Here is a 16209-nt window from a genome sequence, read left to right on the forward strand (position 1 = left end):
CGATCTCAGCTAGCCTATCTCAACCCTGCTTCAGTCTGGCCCAAAGGCCATTCCCATTCAACTTCAGAGGGTCTAGGGGAACCAGGGGCCTGGTGTCCCCCATCCAGCTGCCCCCACATCCAGTGGCCAGTGCAGAGGACATGTCCACCCTTTGCCCATTCTGCACATCTGCCCCAGCAGCCCACACAGGAGGCTGGCTGGCTCCACACAGGTGTGGGAGGCATTCGCATGCATACACACAGCTAGGCCCAGCCCTCCTGAGTGGCTGCCCTGGCCCAGGCTGGCACCAGTCAGCACAGTGGGCTGACCCCCAGCAACACTGAGCCTGCCTTCAGTGGCTCCAGGCTGGACCCTGTCTGGGCTGCAGCCCCCGGCTCAGCCACAAGCTCAGGCTTCAGTCCAGGGAACAAGGTGCAAACTTTGGCAAAGAGTTTTAATGGCGGAGTTGGCTGCAGCGACAATGCCACATGGGAAGGGGCCAGAAGCTGTGGTGGGTGAGGGGTCAACAGGCGACAGGGCAGGGCCGGATCCCTGAAGAAGCGGCGAGCAAGGACTGGCAGGCAGTGGTGAGCCGGTGGGTGCTACATGATGGAGCAGGCAGACAGCGGGTTCCGCACATGGCAGGTGCACGCGGCCCCACAGTACTGCCGGAAGGTCTGGTAGCAGCTGCCCTCCGGCTCACCCCCCCACTGGCCACCGGACGGGGCAGTCAGTGCCTCAGGTGGCAGGCGGCTCAAGATAGACGTGTTGACAGCTAGTGCAGCCAGGCCATAGTCCGTGAAGAGCACAGTCTCGCGGCGGCAAGTGGGACAGGAGATGAACTTGTACTTAGGGCAGGACTCATAGAGAATCTGCAGGCACTGCTCACACACAGAGTGCAGGCAGGACAGCACTCGGGGCCGCCGCTGGGTGACGTTGTACGTGTGCCCGCAGGTGGGGCACTCCAGGGGCTCACCTGAGGCTGGTGCCGCCGTGGCAGGGGCCCCTGAGGTGGCAGGACCAGGCCGCACCACGTACTGGTTCACGATGACCTCGTCCGCTGGTGCCACTCGGGGGAAGCCCAACTCCACACTGCCCTTTCGGGGCCGTCGCGGCAAGGGAGGAGTGCGGGGTGCCCCATCCAAGGCAGGCATGTCCCCTCCGCATGCCTGGTTGACGATGATCTCTGTGTCTGAGGGCCAGGCGCGTTTGGGTGCCAGGGCAGGGGTGGGCCGCGGTGCTGGTGGGAAGCAAGGGGCAGCCGCCTGCAGCTCAGGGAACTTCTCAGGGTGAACAATCTTCATGGCCTCCATCTTGAGGATGACATGGGGGCCCTTCAGGCAGGACATGAGGAAGCCCGGCCAGCCACTGCCCACCTCGGGCCCGGGGTCAGCCGGCATCCGGCTGTCCCCAGTCAGACTGGGTGTTCGGGTGGGTGGGGGTGTTGGGTGAGGCCGGGGAGGAGGAGAGGGGGCAGCATCCTGGTCCTGCCAGGCCTGGTAGGGACCCCGGCCGCCCCGAGGACTCCTGGGGGCGGCCGGCAAGAGCTGGGGGGGCAGGGCCCCCCCCAGTGGCCACAGTGGCTTCTCTGGTCCAGTCCTAGGAGGAGGAGGGAGGGGTGGGGGGGGCGGAGGGAGGCGGGGGCAGGGGGGTAGGGGAGGCTGCCCTGGGCTGCAGGTCTGGCCCAGGGGCTCACCCAGGGTCTCCGGCTGCTGAGGCTGGCGAGGGGGCGTGGGGGGGACTCCCCCTGCAACTGAGGTCAGCAGCCCCCGAGCAGGGACATCCGGGCAGGCGGGGGCTAGGTGGGCCCCATGGCTCCAGGACAGGGCGCCCAGGGAAGGCAGCTAGCCTGAGCCTTGGCTGCGGGAGGCCCCAGGCCGCGGGCTCAGCGGCGGCGGCTGCAGCGGGAGCAGAAGAGAGGCCTGGACCAGGCCCGGGCTGCAGGTGAGAGACGGCGTGAGGGCAGCACCCGGGGCCCACCCTCACCCTACACAAAAGACGGGGCGCCCGACCTCTGACCCTGATCCTCACCAGACTCCGGACCCAGCCTCCTCCCCCAAGGCCCAACCCCGGCCGGTAGGAAGGGGCTGCGAGTGGCGACCCCGCGGCCGTCCCGCCCCGCCCCGCCCGAGCTCACCTGCCCCAGCCTGGCGTCCCCGGGCCGTGCCGCCGCCGCAGAGGTTGTCTCAAAGGCAGGCCCGGATGCGACGCCCGCGCCTCGGCCCGGCGGCTCCCGCGGCTCCGGCGGCTCCGGCGGCTCCAGCGGCTCCAGCGGCTCCGGCGGCGACCTCGGGCGATGGCGCGGCGCGGCGGGGCTCCCAGGGGCGCTGGGCGCGGGGCTCTGGGCAGCGCGGCGCGGCGGCAGGTGCGTGCGGAGCGTGGCGCGCTCTGCGGCGGAGGCGCGGGGACCGCAGTGCGCGCGGCGCCCGCCCGCGCCCGCAGCGCCACCCCCCGTCTGGGGACCCGCGCGGGGTCCGCGGGGCGGGGCCAGTGTCTCAGCCGCCCCTCCATCGCCGCGGGTCTGCCGCCCGCTCCCGGGGTTGCCCTCCCCTGCGAGCCGCTTGTGGATCAGGACCCCCGCCGCCCCCCCCCCCCCGCGACGCCCTTTTCCGGTACCCGCGACCCCTCAGCCCTTCCTGGCTGACCTGGGTCCACGTCAAGTCCCCCACCCCCAATTCTAGAAGGGAAATCGTGCTTTTCGAAGCCCGAGGCCTCAATGCCAGCAGGAGGAAGGCAAGGGGGACACAGAGATGGTCTCAGGACAGCTGGTTCCCAGGGCCCTTCCTGGGGACTGCCACACGTCCGCCAGAGAGTCAGGGTCTCTGCTCGTCCTTCCACTCTGTCCCCAGTGGGATCGCCTCCAGCTCACAGGTGCACCCAGGTTGTGTTCAAAGGGGACATGAGGGTGAGCAGGTGTGGACAAGCAAGATATCAGAGGTGTAGACAGAGAAGAGGAACAGTGCTTGGGAGAAAGCTCCAAAGACAGGAATGCTGGACAGATGGGTGGGGTGAGGGGTACGCAGATGGTCAGACAACTGGACAGGCCAGTGGGGCAGTCCACTGATGACAACAGGCACCTGCCCAGGGTGGGGTGACCCTTTCCGGCATCCCATCAGGTCAGCACGTGCCCTGCTGTCACACATTTGGTGCTAATCTGACCCCACCCAGGAGAGAGGCCCCATTCCTTTCTGTTTCCTCCTCAAGCCAGGCTTCCCTAACCCCCCCAGGAACATACCCTCTGCCTGTGGGGGAGCCTCAGGTGAGAGAAGAGGCAGAGAACATGTTGGCAACTATGTGGGCAGGGACCTCAGCCGCAGGGGCCGGCACGTGCCACCCCCTGAGCTGCTCCAGTCGCCATGGGGCATGCTAGCACTCCCGTGACCAAGCACTGGGCCCTACGCCTGACCGTGTGTCCAAGAGTCTGGCCACAGCCCATCTCTGTCCAGGCCCACCTGCACCTGGTCCTTCCGGGCAGCAGAGCCCAGAGAGGCCACTATTCCTGGTGAGGAAGAAGACATGGGCAAGACAGACCGGAGGAGTGAACTGAGGCAGAGGGCCTAACTTTGCAGCTCTGTGACCTCAGGCTGGTGTGCCAGGGTCTCAGTTTCCAAAGCCATTTAGAGACAGCGGGTGTGGGGTGTGCAGGTGAGTGGGTGCCTGGCAGGATGGGCAGCGAGGGCCTTATGGGATCTGGCGTGAAGGTAGAGCAACCGAGAGAGCCCCAGCCAGGGGAGGGCTAGGGGCCTGGCCCGGCCTCAGGTTCTGCTCAACTTCCCACCGACCCGTGGGCCGCGCACCTCAGAAGGAACCAGCCATCAGGCCCCGCCCCTGAGGCCCCGCCCCTAGCCCTGAGGCCCCGCCCCTAGCCCTGAGGTCCTGCCCCGCGAGGGCCCACCTCCCCGAGCCCGCCCGAGCCCGCGCCGCCGCGGCCAGAGCCTCGCGGGTCATTGCTGCGCTGTCCAGGCTGAGTTTTGGACCGTCCAAGGCCAGCAGACCCCAAACCGGGTCTTTGGAGAAACCTTCGAGCGCGGGGGCTTCTGGGGAATAAAGTTCTCACCGGCTGCCCCCAGGCGTGTTGCGCGCATGCGCCAGCCTCCGCCTCGCAGCAAGGGGCGGAGTCTGCCGGGGCAGTGGGCGGGGCTCTTTGAGCCTGCGCAATGAGCATCTGTCATATACCTGCGAAGTCGCGGGTCCCGGGCCCCCTCCCCTCCACACCCGGTGCCACATCGGTAGAATTCGTGTCCGGACCGGTCTGACTGGCCTCGTGCGGGCCACCCCGGTCACCATGGCCTCTGAGGTGATCCCGCCCTTCCTGGGGGTTCCCTGGGGTGACAATCCTGGGGGTGCAGGTCCCAGCCCCACTCTACTGCCTAGATGGCTCTGGGGGAAGATCACCAGTGCCAGGCCCAGACCCGAGCGCCCAGCATGCGTTGTCACCCAGCACATGGCCACCCTGCGTGGCAGGTGCTAGATGGTGAGAATAGGTGCGCATTCCAAAGACGAAGAGTCTGGTGGGGTGGAGAGCTTGTCTCCGAGCCCACCAGAGATGGAAACTGCCGTTTCAGAAATGAGCCAGTGAAGCCCCTGTCGTTGCCAATTGTTAGATGAGTTGTAGCAAAGGTGTGTGAATCAAACGTTTTTTATCAGTTAAGAAACTGCAAACCTCCAGGCAGCCTGTGCTCCCACCACCACCATCTGTGTCTCCTGGCTGGAGGCTGTTGCTTCAAGTGAGGCCCTCTGCCCTCTGCCCCAAAGCAGGGGCTCCGAGGTGTGTAGTGATGGCTAGGGTTCCCCAGACCCCCTGCAGGCCTCCCCTCTGAGGCTGAGGTCAGGCTTGCCTATTCCCTCCTGCCAGCTGCAGGTCTGTGGAGGGCTGACGTCGGGCTCCACATGCTTAGAGGCTGAGTCACCCAGGATGTCAGGGCCCCTTGGAGCCCCTGCTGGGGCCACCACCCACTTGTGCTGGAAGAGCCAGGGCCTCCTGGGATCCCCGGAACCCCATCTTGGAGCTCCGCCCCAGGGCCCCGCCCCTCCCCAGGAGGGAAAAAGGCAGCTGCCAGTTGCTTGCCTCATAGGCACTGGGACCTGGCCCACAGGACACAGGACGAGAGGGTAGACTGCTGCCATCACCACTCCAGGTGGGTCTGGGGCTGAGGACCTTCCCTACACTGGGGCTCAGCCGTGGGCAAGCCCAGCTGCGTCTCCCGGCCTCCCACCCCCTTCCCAGTACCATCACAGGGTCCTGCCATGCAGGAAGGGCATCTGGGAGACATTGGCCCTCATACTCAGCTCCCCCGCCCCATGCGCGTGTGTGTGCGCTCGCGCACGCGTGTGCGCGCACACACACACACACACATTGACACACAGGCCTGGGATACTCTGGTATCTCCGCAGCCTGGCTTTTTGCGGGGTGGGCACTGTCTTGGGCTAAGGCTGTTCCCTCCACTGAACCAATATTGTCTCCTCTGCCTGCCCCTGCCAGGCTGGGCCATGGACCCACATGAGATGGTCGTCAAGAACCCGTATGCCCAGGTCAGCATCCCCCGGGCTCACCTGCGGCCAGACCTGGGGCAGCAGCTGGAGGCGGCTCCCTCTTCCTGGGAGTCACAGCCTCTACCTGCAGGGTCCTGCCCCTCAGAGCCCACCCGGCTCCTGCAGCCCACTGAGGAGGCCCCAGGGAGCAAGGATGCCAAGGGCGCCAAGGGGGCCACCCAGACCCAGGGCCAACAGGCCTGGCTGCAGCCCGGCAACCCTTATGGTAGTGGGCAGCACCCAGCAGGACTGACCTATGCTGGCCGGCCCCCCATGGGGCGCGGGGATGACATCGCCCACCACTGCTGCTGCTGTCCTTGCTGCTCTTGCTGTCATTGCCCTCGCTTCTGCCGCTGCCACAGCTGCTGCTGCATCGTCTCCTAGCCCAGCGGCCACACCAGTGCCCACATACTTGGGGCAGCCACTGGACCATTGTCATGGGTGTTGGCCACTTCCCACCCCAGACAGGAGCAGCTACCTGGCAAGAAGGCCAACAACCCGGCTCCGGCACCTTGCCAGAGAGGCGGGACACCTGCTGTGGTGGCAGCCCTGGGTATACCCCCCTTTGCCTCCCTGGAGGCCCATGGCCCAGGCAATAAAGCAGTGAGCTATGTTCTGGTTATTCTTCTTTACACTGCCGCCTTGAAGAGGGTCCTGGGCTGGACCATATCACGGGCCTCGGCCTCTGTGGGACATTCAGGGGTGGGGAAGGCACTCCTCGGGACATTCTGTCTTGCAGCTCTCAGATCCGTTCAGAGGCTGGATGGGAGGGTGGGAGCGTGTCCCCCGCCCTGACCCAGCCAGGCCTGGGTTCAAGCTCTTGCATTCCCTAGGACTCAGGCCAGGGCGGGGAGACAGGTCAGGCCTTGGGTCAGACAGTAGGAGGATGCTACGCATAGAACCGGGGTGTGGGGGGTGGAGCCCCAAGAGAGGCCACCAGGAGGACCATCACGTTGGCAGGACCAGGCGGGTGGGACTGGCTCTGGCAAGTTTCTGTGAGTAGGATCCCAGGCAGCCAGGACCAGGCCCTGCCCATCCGTGAGTCACCGCCCTACCCCAGCCGGGGTGTTTTTCTGGTTCCTCATGAAATGCCCAATTCCTAAACATCTGCGGTGTGGCCCCCATGCCATGCTGCTCATCTGCTGTCCTGCCTCCAGGGCCTGGACCTCCTGAATGAGGTGAGCAGAAAAAGGAGCTGGCCAGTGCTGCCCCTTGGAGGACAGATCTCCTGTTTATCTGAGCAGTGTAACATGCCTGCCTTAGGGGGATGTGTGGGGAGCTAAGCTGCGTGAGGCTGGCATTGCCTCACTGCTGGGGTGAGGCTGGAATGCCAGGGCAAGGAGTGACCAGTAAGGCCTGCGCTGGGCATTCTGACGTTTCCAGGGCCAGGCAGAGACAGCCAGACAAGGAAACTGAGCTGCCCCTGCAGGATGGATGGGTCCTGGTGCCAGCCCTCCCCTGACCCAGGGTGACTGTCCTGTCTCTGGCCGTGGGTGGATACGTCATTGGCCTGACTGTGCAGGGACTCAGGAGTGCCATGCTCCTGGCTCCTGCCCCATGGCCTGCCTCCACCAGAGGATGACCCCACCCAGGCCAGCCACAGAAAGCTTGTTCAACTGGTCAGGGAGGCTGCTGACAGCAGGGTAGTAGGACTAAGGAGGAGCCCCTCTGGTTCTGGGCTCCCTCCCCGCCAATCCCATCTGTCCTGACCATTCTTGATACACCCCATTCTGCTGTGCCCACAGTCATAATCACCTTGCCAGCTCAGGGACCACAGCCAGGCAGACGCTAGGGGGAGGCGGCCTCTAGTGGGAGCGACCAGGGATAGCCACAGTGTGCCCCTGGGAGCTTCTGGGTGATCCTTGTGTGTGCATGGAGGTTCCCATACCCATGCTTGAGCACCTCCTTGGGGCCCTGTGGAGCAGGCCGCTACCCTGTAATGGGGGCCTGACAGACCCAGACCAGGCAATAGGAAGGTGCTGTGGACACACACATGCACTGTGAGGGAGCTTTGGAAGAATAGGACCCCCGCCCCTCTGAGCCTGTGAGGGTCCTGGCAGGTTACTTGGAGGGCTACACTTGAGCTGAGAGCTGAAGAAGCATCTCCTGGTTCAAAGCCAGAGGCTTTCCTAGTGCAAAGTGGAGGGATTATCAGAGTCGGAGGTGGGTCTGGCTGGCTCCCGAGGCCAGGAGAGGGACCAAGGTGAGCTGTGAAGCCAGGCCTGGGAGGGGGACTACTGAAGCTGGCCTGGGGAAGGGGGAGTGGGGGTGGGGGGCGCCTTATCTCCTACTGGGTTGATGGTGCTAGTGGATCCAGTTGCAAGTGCTTTGTGGCTGAAAGGGGAACCCACACCTGCCCGCAGCCACCACCTGCCTCCCTGTCGACTAGTAATGCGAGCCCCAGGGTGGGAGCCGCAGGGCGCCCTGGGTCCCCCTCCACCCAGGACATCCTCTGGCTGGGCAGAGCTGCCCGGCAGAGCGGATGCAGGTAAGAGCGGCCTGGGGCTTAGGCAGGCTAGGGTATGGGAGGGCGAGGAGTGGAGCAGGAGGGCCATAGAGAGGGACCAAATGGCAGGACAGGCTGCTGGCCAGCCAGCAGCCATGGAACCCTGGGCTGTGCCCAGACCCTGGTGTCTGAGGCCCCGCCGGCCACCCCCTCACCCCCGGCTCTGCCGAGGCCCAGGACCCCGTGCTCTGGGGCAGACTCCCGGCGTCACAGCCCAACCACGCGACGTAGATCTCGAGGCAGGTGAGGTGGGCCGCCACTCCCCTGTATGCCTTCCGCAGGATGCTGCAGCCAGAGAGTCCCCAGGTCTCTGAGGAGGGGACCGCTGCCAGCTCCCGGCGGGGAGACTGCATCATCTGCTACTCAGCCTACGACCTCACCGGGCACCTGCCACGCAGACTCTACTGTGGCCACACCTTCTGCCAGGCGTGCGTGAGGCAGCTTGACGCTCCGGCCCACGAGCAGCGCTGGATCCCCTGCCCCCAGTGCCGCCAGAGCACCCCCACACCCCGTGGAGGGGTGGCCATGCTGGACCTCGACCTGGCCGCCTTCCTGGCTGTGAAGGCTGAGTGGGAGCTGTCCCGTGAGGAGCCCCGGGTACCCCCCAAAGGCAGCACTGCCATCACTCAGCAGCCAACCAGGCTCTGTCCCTCCCTGGGCACCCAGCCCCACTTCCCCTCATCCTGGCGCTGCTGCGGTGGCTGCAGGAGCCTCTGCTGGGGTGCCCCTGGCAGTCCTGAGGTCTGAGTCCTGCCCATAGGACTGCGGCCCACAGCGTGCCCGCCTGGGAACCTCGAACTGTGGCACCACCAGCCCCACAAAGCCAGGGGACCGAGCATCCTGCGGGCTGCCCTACACGGACCCCCCAGACTGCAGTCTAAGTGAGGGGCTATGCCCACAGTACTGTGAGGCTCTGGGAGAAGAGGGTGGCCTCCTGCTTATCTTGGCCAGGATTCTAGGGCCTCAAGCTAGCCTGAGCACATGCAGGGTGAGGGTCCTGCTGTCAGAGCCACCTGCAAGCCCAGCCCAGGCCAAAACTCAGCCCAGAGGATGCCTCCACAGGTCAGGGCCTGGCCAAGTCTGTGCCTGGTCATGCTGGAACCCATCTCCTCTTCCCTATAGAAGGTCCCAGAGGTGTGAGCCAGAGCAGAGACAGAACCATTTCCTCCATCCTTGGCTGGCAAAGAGTACCTGCAAAGTTCATCTGTTCAACAGAGCCCACTGAGCGCCAACTATGTGTTGGGCACTGTTCCGGGAGGGTCTTCTGCAGGCACAAAGTCTCTGCTATGACAGGTGCCCAAGGAGAGGGCCCTGTCTGGGGCTAGCTCTAGGCCCAGAGAGGGTGGGGACCCACCATGGTCACTCAGTAGAGCTGCTCCCACATTCAGCCTTTTCCTGGCTATCAGCTTCCTTCTGCCTCATGGTGACCCACACACAGACCCTTCAGAGGGGCCATAGCAGGTGCTGGAGGCTATGGACACAGACACTCCCCCAACTCAGGTTGCAACATCCCCATCCCCATCCAGGGAAGAGTTGTCACATGGCCACTCGGGAGCCTCTGGGAGGGACTGCTGGGCCTGCCCTGGGCAGTGGGAGCAGGATGGGGAGGGACAAGAAAATTTGCTGAGAGGACACTCAGAAACCTCCTCCTTCTCTGGGGCAAAGTCCCCCAGGCATACAGCGATTGGTGGGCAGCATCTGGCCCAGGGTGCTGTGGCCAGCAGGCCCCCTGGGGAGACCAGGCCCAAGGGGGAGGGGAAGGAGCATGTGCAGCAGAGCAGCAGGAAGGGACTGACCCTGAGGCACCCACGAACCATGGGCCGGTTGGGATCATTCTCCTGTGGGAGTGGACAGGACGGGCTAGGTCTGCCAATCCAGGTAGGGTGGACAGTGGGCCAGGCAGCACTGTGACCTGGGGATGGGTCCTGACACCCTGCCCCCACCCCATCTGCCCAACTTGCAGATGGAAGTGCAACACCCTCCACTGTTACTACCCAGCACTGAGGCTGAGGCTGCTGGGAGCTCTGCCGGGCCCAGCCCTGCCCTGAATCCGGATCTGAACTGGATGACCCCAGAGCTGAGGCCCTTCCCACCCACCTGGTGCAAAGGGCTTCCCTCCCACTATCTGATGGGGTAGGGACCACCACAGTGAGGTCTGCAGAACTCGGGGCTGACTTCCCGAGGGGCCTCCAGGCCAAGCTGCCAGAGCCCCAGCATCCTGCCCCGCCTCGCCCCAGGTAGGCAGTGTGCAGCGTCTGCTGGTGGAAGTCGTGCACGCAGAGCCTGAGCCCAGCCCTGCAACACACCTGGCCTGGCTCAGGGCCCATCCAGGGAGAAACCCCACTGTAAGAGGGCTGGGCTGGGGCCCTGGAGCCCTGGCCCCAGGCAATAGCAGCACCTAGGGCTGTACAGGTACCCCTCTGGGGCCTCCGCTCCTGGGTAAACATTAATGGGGCCCAGAGCACAGCAGGTCATGTGTGTGCCCAGCAGATCTTTGACCGGCACTTGCTTCCGCCCTGTGTCTCCTCCCCGCAGGCGCCCCCTTACTCCCCTCACAGGTAGGAGCTTCTAGAACCAGGTGGGGGCCCGGGGACACCAGGACCAGGGCTGGGTGACCTCCTGGCGCAGGGCACAGGACCCACCCTAAGCCTCCCCAAGCTGAGAATGAAAATCAGAAGGGAGGGGTGACCTGGGCCCTGGACCCTGGGGACTGAGAGGGAACTGGGGGAGAAGACTAGACCCAGAGGGTTGAAGAGAGCTGGGGTGGGGGCACCCAAGCCCCTTGCCCTGCCCCCATCACTGGGGGTGTGGCCCTTATCAAGGGGAAACGTCACCGTTTGGTATCAAATGCCAAAGTCTAAACTGGGACCATCTGCAGTGTCCCTGATGACACCTGATAGGAAGCTCCCTGGGTTCCCAGCGCCTAACCACTTCCGGCACCCAGCACCCTGTGCCCTGGGCCACCCACCAAGTCTTCTTCCAGCCAGGACCAGCGAGGGAGCCAGGGAGCCAGGGCCCCCTCGATTCTGCTCCCCGAAATTGGACTGGGCTCGCCTGACAGCTGCCTGAGGTTACTGTGACCATCCCCCTGTACATGGAGGAGACAGGAAGTCACCAAGGCCAGCAGGGAGTGGGGAGGGAAGACAGATCTCAGGTTAGAGGACCCCAGGACCTGGCGGGGCAGCAGGAGGACACACGTCTGACCTGACTTTCCCCCCACCAGATCCAGGCTTGGGTCTGGGTCTGTCCCTGCCAGAAATCCATGCCGAATTCCCTCACGGGTGGCCAGGTCCCCTCCCATACTCTGGACACAGTTGGCCTGGTGGACCGGAGTCTGGGAAATGCAGGTACCAGGAGCCCCAGGGCAGCAGGCCTCAGCCTGCCCCTCTGCCTACCCATCCAGCCCCTGATCCATTGACCCATTTAAGTGGGGAGGGGTTCCTGCAGAGCCCAGGGCGGCTTGTGATGATTCTGGTCAGGGCCAGACAAGCTGGAGGCCCCCTTCCTCTCTGTTCCCTGTTTCTGCCTCTTGCCCCAAGCCCCTATACCATAGGCCCCTCCACCCCCTTTGGCCCCCACCTGGGAGTATCCTTGGCCCTACTTCACCTTGGCTCGTGCAGGGACCTCCGGTTCTGCCCCAGTCTTGGAAGAGGGGGAAATGGACCCCTGGGACCTCCCTCAGCCAAAGGACACTGGCCAATCCTGGAAAGGTAGGTTTGGAGGTGCTGGGTAACTGGGCAAACAGGGCTCCAACTCCCCAGGGTCTGAGTGTGGAGATGGTCCTTGGGGAGGGACAGAAGGGAAGAGGTTTGCCTCACAGGCTACATAGAAACCTACTTAGCAGGCCACCCCCTCAGGGGCCCTGGTCCTTCAGCTCAGCTGCCTGCCCTGTCTGGAGATGAGAGCCACCCCACCCACTCTGCTCCTCCTCCTCCCTCCTAATGATCATTAGGTTTCTGGGAGGTCCTAGGGGCGGTCTGCTGGGCCATTTTCTACAAAGGAACAGAGGAGGGACCCAGAGCCCGCCATGGGGGACAAGGAGGCTGACCCAGACCCTGCCCTGGAGGGAGACAGGAACAGGACTTCGAGGGGTACCAGGCAGGGCAGGGCTGGGTGAGGGCTGGCTAAGCACAGCCCTGCCCTGTGTTCTCAGAGCTCAGCGTGGCCGGCAGGGTACTCCGGGTGGTCATTGGCTTCCTCAAGGCCTGTGGGCTCCTAGGCAACCTCTATCTTTTCATCTGCTCCCTGGACATCCTCAGCTCCGCCTTCCAGCTGCTGAGCAGTGAGTGCCCAAGGGTCTGGGGGTGGGGCGGGCAGCCAGCCCTGCACAGCCTCAGTGAACCTCCTGTGGACACAGGCAAAATGGCTGGAGACATCTTTAAGGACAACGTGGTGCTGTCCAACCCTGTGGCTGGACTGGTCATTGGTGTGCTGGTCACAGTTCTCGTGCAGAGCTCTAGCACATCCTCCTCCATCGTGGTCAGCATGGTGGCCTCCAAGTGTGAGTGCCCTCCCTCCCATCCCGGGCTGGTGGTGGTGGGTGGGCAGAACACAAGAGGCTGATGCAGCACCCCTACAGTGCTTACTGTCCAGGCCTGTGTGCCCATCATAATGGGCGTCAACGTGGGCACTTCCATCACCAGCACCCTGGTCTCGATGGCACAGTCAGGGGACCGGGATGAGTTTCGGAGGTGAGTGGGGGGAGGGGAGGGCCAGGGGCTGCAAGCGAGGCCACAGCCGGGGCCACTAACCACTCTGCTCCACGCGGCAGGGCCTTTGGTGGCTCGGCCGTACACAGCATCTTCAACTGGCTCACCGTGCTGATCCTGCTGCCCCTGGAGAGCGCCACAGCCCTGCTGGAGAGGCTCAGCGCTCTGGCTCTGGGTGCCACCAGCCTGGAGCCCGGGGGTCAGGCACCCGACATCCTCAAGGTGCTGACAAAGCCTCTCACACACCTCATCGTGCAGGTGAGGAAGGCTGCTGCCCTCCAGAGGCCCTTTGCACCCCGAGCACTGTGGGAGTGGGGGGGAGGTAGTGCCCCGGGTTCTACCCTGAGCCCAGGGCCGAGGGCATAGTGGGCTGGGCTGTGGGCATCAGAGTCCCAACCGAGCCCTGAGGGTCCAGTACATGGTCACGATCCCTCTGTCCCCCAGCTGGACACTGATATGATTGCAAGCAGTGCTTCAGGCAACGCCACCAACGGCAGTCTCATTAAGCGATGGTGCGGCACCCGGGAGGTGATGGTGAGGTGCCTCTGACCCCCGATCTCTGACCTGCGGAATTACTCGTGCCGCCGGCTCTGAGCCCATCCTGAGCCTGCCCTGCCTCCCCAGACTTCGGGGAACAGCAGCGACTGTGGAGCGACCATCTCCGGCCCTTGCCCCGAGAGCAACAGCTCTACGGTGGTGGAGCAGCTGCCCTGTGAGGCCCCGCCCCTCCCTCAGCCACGCCCTGGGCTCACCCCTCCCACCCCCGCCCCGCCCCCGGCTCACCGGCCCCGCCCCGCCCCCAGGCCACCACCTGTTTGTGGGGACTGAGCTCACAGACCTGGCTGTGGGCTTCATCTTGCTGGCCGCCTCCCTGCTTCTGCTCTGCACCTGCCTCGTCCTCATCGTCAAGCTGCTCAACTCTGTGCTGCGCGGCCGCGTCGCCCAGGCTGTGAGGAAGGTCATCAACGCTGGTGCGGCCAGACTGGGGACCTGGGGGTGAAGGCGGGGAGGGGGGCGGGCAGAGGGTGATCCAACCCTCCCCCCCTGCAGACTTCCCCTTCCCGTTCAGCTGGCTCAGCGGCTACCTGGCCATCCTCGTGGGCGCCGGCCTGACCTTCGTGCTCCAGAGCAGCAGCGTCTTCACCGCGGCGATCGTGCCCCTCATGGGTGAGTGCAGAGGGGGCCCCCAGGGCCCTGGGGCAGGGGATGAGGACTTGGCCCTGGTGGAGACCCCCGGCTCCCGCAGGGGTTGGTGTGATCAGCTTGGAGCGGGCCTACCCCCTCTTCCTGGGCTCCAACATTGGCACCACCACCACAGCCCTGCTGGCTGCCCTGGCCAGTCCTGCGGACATGCTGCTCAGTGCGCTCCAGGTACCACCCTCCCTCACCTCTCCCTGCCCTCCGGCCTTCCCGCTCCACCCCAGGCCTGTGGTTTCCCCCTGGGCTCAGCCCCCTCCTGTCCAGTCCTGCAGCCTGGTTGGCACTCGCTGTCCTGGGACCCACATCTGGCTGCCAGGTCAGACCTGCAGCCCCACCTCCTGGAACCCTGGGGATCCTGTGGACATCTCTTGGACCCCCAGCCCTGCTCTTCCTCCCCTGGGACCAGGTCATTTCAAGGATACTATGGCCTCGGGGTGCCCGCTCTTCCTTCCTGGAAGCCCCTGCCCAACCTCCCTCGAGGAATCCCTGTCCTCAGCCCCACCCCGTGCTGTGTTCCTTCAAGGGATCTCAAGCCCCCCTATCCCACCACCTCTCGGATGCACCCTCCCCCCCCACCCCCCCGCACCTAAACCCAACAGGTCCCTACCTGGACGGCATGCCATCTTCCTGCCAAAGCCCTACCACACCTGTGCCGGGTGCTCCCAGCTGCCCTTGCCCAAGACCACAATTCTGCCTCCAGGATGCCTCCCTCTGGTCTCCTAGCTCTGTGGCCCACACTCAGTCCCGTTTAGCCCTGCTAAGTCTCTCTCTAAGTCACCCTTGCTGCAGTCCACTGCCCTGGCTCTGCTTTTGCTTTCCCTCCTCCACTGCCTCTGCCAAGATGCCCAGACAGGCACAGCTCCTGAAAGCCCAGATCTTGCTGGGCTTCTGCCCACAAGCCCTCCCTACCACCCACCTGGATTTTTGCCTCTTCTCTGTCTACTCAGACCCTCTCAGTGCAGGGCCCTGGTCCACCCCCTCCAGGAAGCCCTCCGACTGCACCTTCCACACCGACTTCTCAAGGCCAGCAGCCCCCAGAGTGGGCTATGTTCCCTGCACGTGTGGCCATGCACCTCCTCCCCACAGGAGCCAGGCCAGAGTCCAGGGCTGGGTGGCCAAGCCCACTTGTGGATAAGCAGGAGTGAGGTCACTAAGCATGAGGTGTGGGCAAGCTAAGCCAGCACAGGAGAGCAGGTCCGGGAGGCCACTGGTGATGTAGCTAGCACACTGGGATGCTAGACTGGGATCCCACCCCGTAAGTGTGTGGAGGGGGGAGTGGGGCGCTACTAGAGGAGCATACCCATACCCTGCTGGAATCTGCCCTTCTAAGGGGACCCCTTGAGAACACAGGGACCTCAAACAGGCTTCCGACTTAGTATCCTTTTTGTTGGGGTAGGGGGTGGCTATGGGTCGGAGGAGGAAGAGCAGGTGTCCTGAGTAGCCAAAGGGGACCTGTGTGCCCTAGGACCCGGGCTCCTAACCCTGCCTGCCCTCTGGACTTCTAGGTTGCCCTCATCCACTTCTTTTTCAATCTGGCTGGCATCCTGCTGTGGTATGTGGTGCCTGTCCTGCGGTTGCCCATCCCGCTGGCCAAGCGCTTCGGGGATCTGACTGCCAACTACCGCTGGGTGGCCATTGCCTATTTGCTGCTCAGCTTCCTGCTGCTGCCCCTGGCTGCCTTCGGGCTCTCCCTGGCAGGGAGCACGGTGCTGGCTGCAGTCGGGGGACCCCTGGTGGGGCTGCTGCTCCTCATCGTCCTGGTCAATGTCCTGCAGCGGCACCGGCCAGCCTGGCTGCCCCGCCACCTCAGGTCCTGGGCCTGGCTCCCCATCTGGCTCCGTTCTCTGGAGCCCTGGGACCGCCTGGTGAGCAGCTGCTGCCCTTGCAAGGTCTGCAGCCCCCCTCAGGCCGCTGCCAAGGAGGCCCACTGCTATGAGAACCCTGAGGTCCTGGCCTCCCAGCAGTTGTGAAGGGCGGGCATTCCCACTTCACTGGCTCCTGGGTACCCCGGGGGATCCAGTAGCAGAAGACTTGAGTCACCTGGTTTGCCTACTTTGCAAATAAACAAGGCTATGACTCACTCAGGTGTGAGTGGTCTGCACTCCCCTTACTACAGAGGGCCCCTGATCGTGCTCCAGGGTGAACTGGAGGTGAACCAGCTCCGGCTGTCCCCCAGGTGACACTTGGGACCCTCTACAGCCCGTGTGGGTGTGGGCACACACCTAATCCCAGAGTCCCAGGCTGTAACTCTGTTTCCCTCCTGAGCCTCTGGGGACCAAGTGG

The 16209-nt window shown here is 64.4% G+C and overlaps 4 protein-coding genes across 7 annotated transcripts; 3 read left to right on the forward strand and 1 right to left on the reverse strand.

Annotated features, from left to right (window-relative positions):
* Positions 1–419: 419 nt before the first annotated feature.
* On the reverse strand, positions 420–2271 carry RNF208 (ring finger protein 208). Its single transcript, XM_072778853.1, has 2 exons — positions 2117–2271; positions 420–1917 (listed from the first exon to the last, which is right to left on the reverse strand). Exon 2 carries the CDS (start codon positions 1377–1379, stop codon positions 582–584), a length of 798 nt encoding a protein of 265 aa, XP_072634954.1. The 5' UTR covers positions 1380–1917; positions 2117–2271; the 3' UTR covers positions 420–581.
* A 1864-nt stretch (positions 2272–4135) lies between these two features.
* Positions 4136–6124, forward strand: CYSRT1 (cysteine rich tail 1). Its single transcript, XM_072778856.1, has 3 exons — positions 4136–4276; positions 5055–5117; positions 5462–6124. The coding sequence occupies exon 3, from the start codon at positions 5470–5472 to the stop codon at positions 5893–5895; it is 426 nt and encodes a 141-aa protein (XP_072634957.1). The 5' UTR covers positions 4136–4276; positions 5055–5117; positions 5462–5469; the 3' UTR covers positions 5896–6124.
* A 1912-nt stretch (positions 6125–8036) lies between these two features.
* RNF224 (ring finger protein 224) lies at positions 8037–8770 on the forward strand. The gene has a single exon (XM_072778855.1). It carries the CDS (start codon positions 8300–8302, stop codon positions 8762–8764), a length of 465 nt encoding a protein of 154 aa, XP_072634956.1. The 5' UTR covers positions 8037–8299; the 3' UTR covers positions 8765–8770.
* Positions 8771–9490: 720 nt separating this feature from the next.
* On the forward strand, positions 9491–16010 carry SLC34A3 (solute carrier family 34 member 3). Of its 4 annotated transcripts, XM_072778847.1 has the most exons (13): positions 9773–9895; positions 11241–11364; positions 11638–11727; positions 12171–12299; positions 12375–12518; positions 12597–12708; positions 12789–12984; positions 13171–13260; positions 13351–13438; positions 13530–13697; positions 13777–13893; positions 13973–14097; positions 15432–16010. In XM_072778847.1, exons 1-13 carry the CDS (start codon positions 9833–9835, stop codon positions 15894–15896), a joined length of 1911 nt encoding a protein of 636 aa, XP_072634948.1. In that variant the 5' UTR covers positions 9773–9832; the 3' UTR covers positions 15897–16010. The 4 variants fall into 4 exon arrangements, 2 of the variants coding, with proteins under 2 accessions (XP_072634948.1, XP_072634949.1); XR_012008502.1 differs by lacking the exon at positions 13973–14097 and having other exon boundaries at positions 9491–9895; positions 13530–13684; positions 15432–15571; XR_012008501.1 differs by lacking the exon at positions 15432–16010 and having other exon boundaries at positions 9491–9895; positions 13530–13684.
* Positions 16011–16209: the final 199 nt, after the last annotated feature.

The sequence above is a fragment of the Canis lupus genome, chromosome 16 (assembly GCF_048164855.1).
Source record: "Canis lupus baileyi chromosome 16, mCanLup2.hap1, whole genome shotgun sequence".
NCBI classification, from domain to species: domain Eukaryota; kingdom Metazoa; phylum Chordata; class Mammalia; order Carnivora; family Canidae; genus Canis; species Canis lupus.

Coding starts and splice junctions, on each gene's coding strand:
- RNF208 (XM_072778853.1), bottom strand. CDS start 1,379: ATGCCGGCTGACCCCGGGCCCGAGGTGGGCAGTGGCTGGCCGGGCTTC.
- CYSRT1 (XM_072778856.1), top strand. CDS start 5,470: ATGGACCCACATGAGATGGTCGTCAAGAACCCGTATGCCCAGGTCAGC.
- RNF224 (XM_072778855.1), top strand. CDS start 8,300: ATGCTGCAGCCAGAGAGTCCCCAGGTCTCTGAGGAGGGGACCGCTGCC.
- SLC34A3 (XM_072778847.1), top strand. CDS start 9,833: ATGGGCCGGTTGGGATCATTCTCCTGTGGGAGTGGACAGGACGGGCTA. Junction 11,365..11,637: donor CCGGAGTCTGGGAAATGCAG/GTACCAGGAGCC, acceptor TGGCTCGTGCAG/GGACCTCCGGTTCTGCCCCA. Junction 14,098..15,431: donor TGCTGCTCAGTGCGCTCCAG/GTACCACCCTCC, acceptor CTGGACTTCTAG/GTTGCCCTCATCCACTTCTT.